The sequence below is a fragment of the Metarhizium album genome (assembly GCF_000804445.1).
Source record: "Metarhizium album ARSEF 1941 chromosome Unknown scaffold_1, whole genome shotgun sequence".
NCBI lineage: Eukaryota > Fungi > Ascomycota > Sordariomycetes > Hypocreales > Clavicipitaceae > Metarhizium > Metarhizium album.
This window is the reverse complement of record NW_024467575.1, coordinates 281701-293735: the sequence shown is the minus strand read 5'-3', so window position 1 is coordinate 293735 and position 12035 is coordinate 281701. Positions and strand designations below refer to the sequence as shown.

The following is a 12035-nucleotide window of genomic DNA, read 5'->3' as shown; positions in this document are numbered from 1 at the left end:
GCCATTTCCTCCCAGAGTGCCGCCCTCCATGTCCTGAGTCCTGACCGACGACTGACTGACTTCCTGCCTTCCCCAACGTGCGGCTCCCCGGCTCCCCGGCGGCCGGCGGGTTCCCCCCCCCAACACCTTCCCCACCCTCCCCTCGTCTCTTCCTCTCAATGCTGCGACCATCCGCCGCTCCCGCCGTGTCTACTTGCGCTCGGATCTGGCCCTGGTGGCCAAGCTTGCGTCGTCTCCTAACCTCACTCACCCTCGCTGCCTCACTACGTCTCCTGTCGACCAAGCCTTGTGACGTTGCTTGCTCCCCTGGCCCTGCGGCCTTAATAGCGCCGGTGCCGCCCTCCATGGATCGTTCGGCATCGTCCTCTCTTCCACCGCAGACTTCCAATGCCAACTTGAGCCGGAGCGCCTCCCTTCCTCGCAGCCAATCCCAGAACCACCGACGGCGGCAGCAGCAGCAGCAGCAGCAGCAGCAGCAGCAGCAGCAGCAGAAACAGCACCGACAGGAATACAATCTCCATCACGACGCTTCTCGGGCTCCCCTGGCAGGTGCAGGCAGATTCACCGAGGAGTGGGACGCCAGCCAGCGCGGCAGCTCCATCCTCGACGAGAGCTATCAGTCCAATCCCGCCGCCATGCAGCGCTCCAATTCCGTGCACAGCTTCGCTGCTGGCGATGATCACCAGCTGCCGGTGCGAAACAACACGCTCCGCAAGAAGTCATCCATGAGACGGACCAGCAGTCTCAGGCGCAGTAGCAGTCGCCGCAGCAGCAGACCCGGTAGTGTCAGGAGTTTGGCCCTGCATTCCGTCTCGGACCCGGACGACGCCCACAGCGCATTTTACTGCCCAATCCCCACGTCTGGCGCTCCGACTGATGTCCTTGCCAACAGATTCCAGAGTACGTCGACTGACCTTTTCCTTGGTTCCCCTCGTGTGCCATGGCCTCGTCGCCTCGCCATCCGTGACCCTGACCCTGGCCCTGGCCCTGGCCCTCGCTGCAGATTCAAACGTGGGATTGCTCTGCTAATGCTAGCATACTCTAGCCTGGAGAAAAGTTCTCAAAGACTTGATATCCTACTTTCGTGAGATCCAATCGCACTACGAGCAGCGGTCCAAAGCCCTCGTCAAGCTTGCCAACGTTGCAAATACTATCTCGGCTCCCCCTCACTTTCTTCGATCTGCCGGTATTGACGATGCCCTGCAATTTCTTCGCAACTACAACAAGGCTGCCATTCAAGAAGCAAACAAGTCCAAGGAAATTGAAGAGGATGTCATCTTGGCCTTGACAGGGTTGAGAAGCGATCTCCAGCTGAAAATCAAGGAAATCAAGCATTTATCTGGAGACTTCAAGAACTCGGTGGATCGCGAGATGGAGGGCACCTCCAAAGCCGTTCGTGCTCTCGCTGATGTGCTCGACAAGACGGACCTTGACTCGGCATCTACAACCGGGAAGCAAGATCCCTATTTGATGCGCCTTGCCGTTGACCGACAGGTCGAGCGCCAGATAGACGAAGAGAACTACCTTCACCAGGTAAGCACACATTCCCCAGCCCACGAATTCTCACCCGCTGGGAATGGGTCTCCTCCCTCGAAGCGCACCTTTTTGACCGTTTCCACAGGCGTATTTGAACCTTGAAGGCTCTGGTCGTGAACTGGAGTCAATTGTTGTTGGAGAAATCCAAAAGGCCTACAATGCGTACGCGGGCATTCTTAAACGCGAAGCCGACAATGCCTATGCGGTGGTGGATGAGCTGCGCGAAGGTCCCATTAGCATGCCCAAGGACCAAGAATGGATTCATTTCGTCACTCATGATGACCAGATTGTCGACCCCACCGTTCCGATGCGATCCGCTGATCAGATCCATTATCCCGGCCAGGATCACGTCTCGGCACAGGAGATTCGAGCCGGGCTTTTGGAGCGCAAGAGCAAGTACTTGAAGAGCTACACTGCCGGATGGTAAGTGACAGTATGCCCCCGTGGTTTGCGTGCTTCATTTGGTGCCTGCTGTTTTACCTGCGATCCGTACCGCTTTCAAAGTTCAATCAGCACGTACCGCAGGTCAACTAACAATTGCCCTGCCCAGGTATGTCCTTTCAACGACACACCTCCACGAGTTCAAATCGGCGGACAAAGCACAAGCTCCGGTCATGTCACTCTACCTGCCCGAGCAGAAGCTTGGCTCCCATTCGAAAGAGGGCGGCTCATCCAACAAGTTCATTCTCAAAGGGCGGCAAACTGGCACTATGCACCGCGGGCACACCTGGGTTTTTAGAGCCGAGAGTCATGATACTATGATGGCATGGTACGAGGACATCAAGGCCCTGACCGAGAAAAATCCCGAAGAACGATTTCAGTTTGTTCGCACTCACTCTCGAAGTTTGAGCCGATCATCCCGTCGATCCGTAAGCAGCGATGGCATCGTCGACGAAGACGACGAGGAGCCGTTCTCTGCAAATCAAATGGACGTTGACCCAGAGCCACGAGAGGACATGGTTTCCCGACGGCCTCAGCCAGGTGGGCGGTTCCCATCAGATCTTCAAATCAACGCACAGCGTGGCTTACAGGCGCCACAATCGCCTTCTAGTGTAAGCTCCGGCCACCAGGATCATTCTTCGGGTGCCCAACCCCATGCGGCCGCGGGAGCTCCGCCTGTCGCTGCCGTTGTGGCCGGGCAAGAAGACCATCAACGTCTACGCCATGATGAGGAGCACCACATGGGTTACGGAGGCACCAAGCAAACTCCAGTAACAGATGTGCCATCTCAAGCTGCCATGGCAAGTCAGCAGGGGCATCATGACGGCGTGAATCCATACATGCGTGAACGACTATCCCATCCGTCAAACCAAGACGGCGGGTATTTCGCCGGCGCTGTCGTGGGCTCACAAGGACATCAAGTACCCCACGACCCCGACGGCAAAGCCACCAACGCTGCTCCTGAAGCCTCCGAGCTTCCGAATGCACCAGCTCTGCAAACTGTAGATACCAGGCTCGACAACCCAAGTAACGGCGAAGTGGTGGGGAACACTCCCAACGCAACAGAAAAGAACGGCCAAGGTTACGTTAATGGTCACGCGACGGGCGACAGGATAAGTCCCGTTGTATTGGCATCCAATAATATTCCTAGATCTGAAACTCAACGGGAGTTGGCCCTCCAAGCAAGGCCCGAAGCAAACGCCGCCAAACATACCACCCCGGCCGAGGCTTGGTTGGGACAGAACGTCAAATCGAAGAGAGACGCTGACAACGGGACGGAAAGCGTTGCCACCATTTCGAACTTGTCCATTCCCGGGAAATTTCCAAAGGGCAGCGGTGTGGCCTCGCCCTAAGCCCGCGCCCCTTGTTCCCCTCACTTGGAGGATCTTTCCATTGTCGCTTTGTTCCTAAAAGGCAATTGATGGAGGAGTTCCTTGTCATGTCTTTTCCTTAGTAAATCCTACCCCTACATTCTTTGACTGTACATGCTGTGGTGCTTTGGTTGGGGGGGGGGGTTGTTTTGTCCACCCTGTTATAATTTGCTAGGCTAGGGTGTTTTGTTCCCAAGATTGTGAGAGCGGCTCTACATTTATTTTATTCCTTGTGGGCTTGCTTTACGCTGCTGTTTCGAATGCCATGTCTTTCTTCCCCAGCCGCGAGTGTAGCTGTCGTGGCCTGCAGGACGTCGAGTGCTGCTGTTGTTGTTTGTTGTTGTCGTACGACCGACCGGCTGTACACTATGCTCATCTAGGTAGTTGCAAACACGGGGTATTTATTTACATGACACAAATTGCATGTAAACGGCTTCTGATGTACCGTAACGGGCTGCTGGCTGACGAGGCAAAACACACCAATTAGAGGCGCCTTGACCAGGAGAGAGACTCAGGTCCGCCTCGGGCGGCAACCTGCCGCAGCACCTTGACGGCTCGAGCGGTGCCATCATGGCGGCTGAAGAGCTCCTTCGTCAACCTCACTCCCGTGGCTCTTCTCGCCCGAGCCCGTCCGTGCAACTGTCAGTGGGAAATCATGAATCTCATTTTTATTTCTTCAGGCATGGACTTTCCATCTGAAGCTGCGGGTATTGATAAAACTGCCGCCCAGCCCTCGCAACGTCTATTCCGGCATCGATATCTCATTTCCGTGTACCTCGTTATTCCGCTATACTTCTTGAATTTCTCTCGGCGCTAAAACTGCTCTGTCGCTCTGCGCGGGTCCATACTGCAAGTCACCTGTTTCTTGGCCCGCGTCTTCCGTTGCCACGATACACAAGAAGCGAACCCTAAGCTCCGATCCACAGCGCCGTGAGGAACTTCTGCTCAACTCCTCGTCTCATTACACTGCCCATTCTCATCCAATCAGCGCTGCTGCCGACTGCCAAACAACGCGAGCCGAGGCCGGAGAATACCTGCTATGGCTTAGGTATGCGGATGGTCTTGCTCGTCATCAGGCATCCATGCAACATGAAGAGAAGCACTGCGGGATGGAACTCTAGCGCAGAGTCCTGTGACCATGCGCCAAAGGGCACATTTTCCAGGACATGACCGCAATACACCCAATATGCCATGAGGCCGTCGAGGAAGAGAGACGTCGGGATGGGCGTGCCCTCGAAGAACTTGCTCTTGCCCGTAGCGTCTTTGGGAAGCACTGAAACGGTGACGTTGAAGCGGGCAAGACGCGTCAGGCCACACAAGACGAAGAATGCGAGACCAACCGTGTCGAGGGTGGATCGAAAACCAATGGTGAACGCCACCATGGCCGGCGCGACACCAAACGAGATCTGGATGAAACAAGGCGTCAGTAAAGGATGTGCGTCTACTGTAGTGAAGCGATGCACGGGGCATCGCGTGCAAAGGAAATTGCAAAGTGAAAAAATCGCACCAAATCGGCTAGAGAATCTAGCTCTTGACCCATGAGACTGCTCTTATTTCTCCACCGCGCCACCCTCCCATCGAGGAAATCGAAAAACAGGCCGAAGGGTAGGAAGGCCAGCGCCAGCCAGACATGGCCCAACGAGTTCGGATCGCCCAGACAGTATCGCAGAGACGAGAAGGTGGACATGACTCCGCAGAAGCCTGTGCAAGGGATGGGCAGTCAGTAAGCGGGCCAAAGACGCCCGACTCGTCGCCATGTGGTTTGTGTGCTGGAAAGGGAGGGAGGAATACCATTCATCAAGGTTATGAGGTCGGCTAGGTGCATGGCCCGCACGAGGGAAAAGTGCCCGACGTCTGCGGACAATAACGTTTTTTGCTTGTCGATAGCTTCACAAGGAAGCAAGCCAGGCAGTTAGTTTCGGAACGGGCCTGGATACAGATGCACCCGGAGAACATACCAGGCTGATCATTACTGGAGCTAGTCTTTCCCATGGCGCCGTTCGCGCTCGAGGACGCGACGCTGCTTCTCTTGGACATTTTTTTTTCCTGCGATACTGACCAGTCGCGAGCTTCAATTTCAGAGACGGCCGTTGAGGAGGCGAGGGGCTAAAGCGGTCAAAGTCGAAGGGCGAAATGCTTCAGCGGGACCGTGAAGAGTGGAAGAGACGGCGTTGAGTCCAGAAATGGCGTCTGATCCAACGACGTCGTGAGCTGGCGACGAGGCACGATGACGAAATGACTGTGCCCGTGACCGTGACCTTGTTTTCCTGGTGCTGAGCGGATAAGAGGCGGCAAGAATATTTGGAGAGGCAACCAACAAAAAGAAGACAGACAGACAGAGAGAAGGGGGGGGAGACGGTGGCCGTGGCCGTGGCGGCGTCGGGGCAAGTGGTCAGGCGGTTGGCTGTCAAGGGCCAGGGGCTGCTGGCTGCTGGCTCCTGGGTAGACCCTGACCTGGCCGGCACCTGGACAGGCCCATTGACGTCATCACCGTCACCAACCTGCACCGGATCATCGCCAGCAGATATTCCTTGTTTCCCAACCCTCAAATTATTTCTATCCTATGAATGCAACTTTGCCCATTCCAATTACCAGACCGATGTGTATGTACTTTACTTACCAGCTATGAGTGCTCTGTATATCATTGCGAATTCCCCCACCAGACAGACCTTCGCTGGCTTCCTGTGCTTCCGCCACGTCCAGTCAATGATAATGATTTAGAAAAGGGGAAAAAAAAAGGCACAATACAATGACCATGCCGTCGTGCTTCAGCGTATTTCTATATAGCCTTGGTCGTAGTCAATGCGCAACACCAAGACTTTTTACCTGTGCCGACAAACATCCCCAACGGCAGAGGCTGAGGAACCACCGCGCATGACTTCCCGCATTCACCCGCTCAATCCCGTCTCAAGACCGTGAGACGTCTATTAGCGCTGGCAAGTTCGACATAACCAGCTAATTAAATTTGAAGCAGTTACTCCATCATTTCACCCGGCGAAACCATAGGCGGCGTCAACGTCTTCGAAATAGACTCCAGCGAGGAATCGTGAACCCCTGGCTATCGCTTCATCGCTTGATCAAAACAGATAAACTGTCAACCCATGACCCGCATGAGCCCGAAATGCCGCAAATGCTGTAGCCGCGTGGTGGGATTATAGTGTGGCTATCGCGAAGAAGGGAAAAAAAAAGAGCCGTTAGCGTCTGCAATCACATACTTCACACACCCTTGCATTTCCCAAACTTACGCAGAGCCTCCGTGAGCGTTGCCAAAAATGACCGACTTTCTACCCAAGCTTGTCAATATTTGTACACCATCGATCCAGAGACCTGCTCGGACCAAGAGTCCGCTCAGGTACTCGCCACGACGGACATCTGCACCAGGTTAGCAGGCTCACCATTGTGAAAGCAATCGCCATATCTCACCAAATTCAAATGTGTCGCCCCCAGCCTTTCCACCCCTGCTGCCGAATAGTTGCGAGGTACTGTCGTCGTATACAAACTCCAGACCATCTAGAGCCGACCCGTGGTAAACAATTACTCGACACATGACTCTGTCTTGCTGGGTTGCACTGGTAAAGACAAACTCTTGTGGTTCGCTGCCTTGCGTTTTGGATTCACCCAGCCTCTGGCTTCTAGATGCAGTCTTGCCGTTTCCCAACTTCACCATAGAACCCCTCGAGGTGAACTCCTTGAAGTCGGGGATGGTTAGCGAACCTCCCCCGTGAGACTTGATCGATATTGAAATGCGCCCCTTGCGCTTAGCTTCAGGCAAACGCGCTCGCAAATCTTGCTCACTCAGGGCTAGTTGGCGCTGTACTGGCCCGTTCTCCGTCGTGTATTCAAGCCACGCATGGCAGACATCGTCTCCCTCACCCAAAACCTCCACAAAGGAAATGCCGGTTGCCGCCATTGCCAGGACCGTGGCCCCTTCGATGGCGAATGCTTGGACACTGTCATCTGGGTTTAAAGGAGCATCATTAGGCAGTCTAAACGCTGGGTGGGTTCGGAATCGCAAACAATCGAGGCGGTGCCAGCCACATTCGTCCGCCTGCGTCACCAAACCACCTTTTGATTTGGTCCTGGTAGAGAAGGCCTCTCGTGGGACAAAGGAGCGATTGAAGACGACATAGTCCCTCAGCATGATACCGGACTCCTGATGTGGGCAGCCAAACAGATGCCCAGTCTCATGCAAGTGAGCGCCAATCCCAATGTTGACCGCCTCCCACGAGCTTCCCGCCTCATTGCAATCATTCGCGATATATCTCGTGTCCGTAGGGGTGCAGTCTGTGAAAGCAGGCACCACTTCTTCGAAGCTGGAAGGGTAGCTCTGCAGACAGTGCGAGCCAAAAATGGCAAGCTGCAGGTCTCCAGCACTACCGCCCAGCGCAGCGTGGCCTCGAATGACTTTCTCCTGGGCGTCCCAATGCGCATCAAGGAAAAGGACCGAGACGTAATTCTTCTGACCCGGAAGGGGCCTGAAGTATTCCCTTACAGCGTCAGCAGCCACTCCAAACAAGGCGTTCTTGTCGGTCGCTTCATCGCATTGTTGGGCTTTATTCAAGTCGAGGATCTCAGCCACAGTTTTGTCCGAGCGAATGATGTGGATTCGAGCCTCGGATCGCATGGTGCCGTTTTCTCTATCGCGATAGTTGGCAGAGCCCAAAGTCCATTCCTCTTCATACCGGAATACCCGGCGTCCTAGCTTGTGCCTCCACATCTGCTCTGCGGTGAATGCTTGCCAGAGATATGCCGCCATCCGGAATTTTCGTACGGCCGTGTCCAACCCATTGCCCTCTTTCTCTGCCCGAGCAGGGGTTGCATCAAAGGTTTGCGGCGAATCCTTTGCGACAATAATCGCAAGCTGTAGTGGCGGAGCGTTCATTGGGGGTATCATGTGGACAGTGAGGTATGAGGCATGGATAGGATTCGACGACGAGCTGTTGGCAAGTTTGGGGCTGGAGAAGTCGAGTCGAAATTTATTTGGTCCGGGCTGCAAGTACACCAGAGCCTTGAAGTGAGATTCGCAAACAGGCCAGCTAATGGCAGGAAAGCTGTCGTCATATCGGCTGACAACCACGTTACCATCCATGGAGCACTGTCCTGGCTCGCCAATGGTGCCATGCAGCAAAAGCACTTTCTGGTACACCTGGAAAAGAGTGGTCAGCACGGCTTCGATTTCGAAAGTGTGAAGCGTGTTACTAGTTGGCTGCAGAAGATTGGCAGGCAGGGCATGGACGATCAATCCAATTGATCACTAATTAAGTCACACAATGGGCTGGCCAAGGACAAAAGACGCACCCATGAGTTCTCCGAGACATTGTGTACTCGCGGGGCGTACTGAGACAAGGGCACATTGCTTCGACCATTGCTAGGAGGAGCTCCAAGGCCAGACATGCCCGACACGCTGTGCCTACTACTATTACTCGCAGGAGACATCATGGGTCGTGCCGGGTGGGCCATCTGGGTTTGGTTTTGTTGCGTAGTGTTGGTTTTCTTGATTTGAAGATCAAGGGCAGGGTCGGACTGTTGAGCGAGAGACGGAGGAGTGACGGAGCCACTTGATGGCGAAGTGCCTTGGCTGGCGGCGCCATCGCTAGAGGCGTCGGTAGAGTTGTCGGTTCGAAAACTTGCTCTTGATCGGCGGCGCAGTTCTTTGAGGAACGTGGGCGCCATACTTGTTCGCGGAGCGGAGAGGAGTTTTGTCTTGGCGAGCAATGACGGCAATGCCAGCGTGGGCCTTTGACTGCCAGTTGTCTATGTATGTATTTCGACAAGACTCGGTATCAACGACGTCGTTGCAGAGCGGTGAACGAGGTAATACTCGTGATGGCGGGAGGGACAATGGACCCGAGTTGAGGCAAGAAACGGGTGGAACGGCTCTGAAAGAAGCAACGAATGGCTGGCTATGGAGCGTTCGTACAAAGCGCGATGGGAGCAAGCCGCCTATCGTCAGCTGCGAAGCGTCCAAGCGGCGAAGAATGCGAATGACGCTCCCATGTGCTAGGTTTCGGGTCAAACTCGTCGGAAATTCAGCGGGAAAGTCAAAACGTCGCAGGCTGGTCAAGTCGCCAAGTGGTATGGTTGCCGTCGACAGCTTCGAGGTTGCGAGGAGGAACAATGGCAGCCAGCGAGGGAAAGGGCTTCTCCCAGAAAGAAGGAAGGACAAGTGGCTGATGGGAACTGGGGAGGAGGAAGACACGAAGCAAATTTCAACAGTGAAGGAAACCAGGAGACTGGTGGCAAGGAGACGTGGACGAGTGACGAGCTAAAAACAGGTCAAAACGTCAGTAAGGACGGCAGAACGGCAGCACGGCAGCGCAACCTTGTACGAGCGAGCTGGAGCATGCGGACCGGACAGCCGGTCGAGATTGCCTCCGCAGCCAAATAGTAAACTAAGGTTCTGAGGCGTCCATGTCGAGTTCCAAAGTTACCTGGTACTTGTTGAGTAAGTAAGTAAGTTACGTAACTACTTGGAGATGAACGTGGGCCGGGCTGCCGCTGAGTGGCAAGGCACGGAGCACTCCGTACCGCACCAGGATATGGCTCGCTTTCTCGTGCTCGAGACAATGAGCCGTTCGTGCGCAGGTCTTGCGCACGAGGGGGGAAGGGGGGGGAGGCGGGGCTCGGACCGACATCTGGGAGGTGGTAATCTACCAACTATTTAGTGGTCGAGAGTGGTTCCCAGGCGCCGTTGGAGGTGCATCGCAGCTGCATCAATGGCATCAGCACCAGACCGTGGCACACAGTGACGCAGTGTGGCACAGCAGCAACGGCCGGCTGAGCAAGCACAGCACCGTAACACAACGGTCGTCCCAAGTCCCCGACCAGGCGCAAAATCTATCTGGACACATGTCATGTCTGAGCAGCAGACATCAATACATACATATCTAGGTTGGGGCGCTGTGAACCGTACTTGGCATGATTGATGCATCAAGTCTGGTGGGGAGGGCTTCTTTGTGCGCTAATCGCTGCAACTGGTGCCTTCCGCTTCCGCATCTGCTTCCGCATGCAAACTCAGGCGCGGATACTCCGTACTCCGGACCAGGTTGACGAACCGGATCCACTACCACTGGCCAGCGGCCCCGCGGCTGTTATCGCTGGGGAGCACTTTGCTCGCTCGTGTTTGATACGAGATGTTGGCAAGCACCCAACATGAGGAGGTCGGCAAGGAGGGCAAAATGCCGGCATGGCGCGCGGCTGGGAGGCTGTCTTTTTCTATCTTAGGAGTCAGTGTGGTGAACACATTGCCTGCTCCCCCGAGCTTGTCCAAAGAGACCACGGAAATTTTAACCAACAAGCACCTACCGAGGTAACCAACCAACCAACCAAGGACCGCCTTGGAACATGGAACAAGGGCCATGCCCTGGCTCCTCGCCATACGTGCCAGATAGAGGGGGCCGGTCGACTTATTACCCGAGTAGCTTCAATGTTGTCTACTGAAAAATTTTCCAGACTCCAAGATAATGGCTCGCTGTGAACAAGCTTCCTGGAATCAATGTATCATGCGCATGCCTGCTGGCAACTCCGCGCCTTGCTATCTAGGACTGTATCATCTGTATCATGGATCCACGAACACCACTTGCAGTCAAGTGAATCCCCACCCAGTCCTGGATTTAACCGATACAGGGAGTCCAGGACGCATGTCAGTGCATGCATGTGTGGTCTCCACTGGTCATCGAGATCTACGATATGACGTCTTGTATCAACCGTGCTGGTCGCAATGTCCCTGTTTTCTTTCCGGGCCCAACTCTACGGCTCTTTTTGGGCGCCATGCATGAATAATCCGCAGTCTGCGGAAGAGGAGAATTAAAGCTTGAGAACTTGAAGCCGACGACAAAGGTCGACCAACGAGTCTGTACCAAACGAAGGCCAAAGTCGCCCGAGGGGGCCCGAGGAAAAGTACAAGTAAGTAGTCGTTCGTTCCTGCCTACCTAGGTACTTAGGTAGACAGGTACCTACTGCTAGGTTTCAAGTACCTACTTAGGTAGGTACTTAGCTGGTTGGTTGGTAAACTTGGTTGTTTGGGTTGGCTCAGCAACTCGCCTCGATACACGTTGCCTTGTACACATCTACCTACCACTTTACTGCTTGACCTAACTAATCGGTACGACTTCGTAGTTATCTTCAAGCTAATCCGAGTACGGAGTAGAAACTGGTCATCCATCTCGGGATGACTCGTGGCTCCCGCTGCCTCTCCACCTGCTCCAGCTGGACAAGGAGTAGTTATTTCGTCTGGTGGCTGGCCGGCCCGGGTCCTCATTGTCGAAACCGGCCAAAACACTCCAAACCAAGAGTCGAGAGAGGGGTTGAGGGAGGGGAGGAAGGGGGCAAGAGCGAAACAGAGGCCGCCCACCACCCAGCTGGCTGTTTGCAGCTACGTGGCAACGGTACTCCGTACTGATGGCTACTTTGGCCAACTCATACGAGTAGTCGCTACTCCGTCTTCCGTACTGGCCAAGCATATCATATTCAGCGCAACGTGTCCATCTTATCTACTTACTTTAAGTACCTAGGCACCTACCTCTAAGTACTTAAGCATTTCAGTACTTGAGAACATAAACCGCGGTACGTGGTACTCCTTGCATGGTGCTCAAGTGGAACGGGGTTTGAGCGCGCGCATAATATACTTAAGTACTTACTTAAAGTATGCTAGGCTGCGAGCTAGCAAGTCAGGCGAAGGAAGCCGTT

General features: G+C 54.6%; 3 protein-coding genes across 3 annotated transcripts; 1 reads left to right on the top strand and 2 right to left on the bottom strand.

The window, feature by feature from the left end:
* Positions 1-344: 344 nt before the first annotated feature.
* On the top strand, positions 345-3329 carry MAM_00082 (PH domain protein; the record flags this gene model as incomplete). The annotated part of the gene is made up of 4 exons (XM_040818882.1): positions 345-900; positions 1046-1533; positions 1622-1959; positions 2087-3329. The coding sequence occupies 4 exons, from the start codon at positions 345-347 to the stop codon at positions 3327-3329; spliced, it is 2625 nt and encodes an 874-aa protein (XP_040682146.1).
* A 1055-nt stretch (positions 3330-4384) lies between these two features.
* Positions 4385-5384, bottom strand: MAM_00081 (phosphatidylserine synthase; the record flags this gene model as incomplete). The annotated part of the gene is made up of 3 exons (XM_040818881.1): positions 4385-4753; positions 4855-5048; positions 5306-5384. The coding sequence occupies 3 exons, from the start codon at positions 5382-5384 to the stop codon at positions 4385-4387; spliced, it is 642 nt and encodes a 213-aa protein (XP_040682145.1).
* Positions 5385-6588: 1204 nt separating this feature from the next.
* On the bottom strand, positions 6589-9020 carry MAM_00080 (zinc metalloproteinase; the record flags this gene model as incomplete). Its single annotated transcript, XM_040818880.1, has 3 exons — positions 6589-6719; positions 6771-8493; positions 8646-9020. 3 exons carry the CDS (start codon positions 9018-9020, stop codon positions 6589-6591), a joined length of 2229 nt encoding a protein of 742 aa, XP_040682144.1.
* Positions 9021-12035: the final 3015 nt, after the last annotated feature.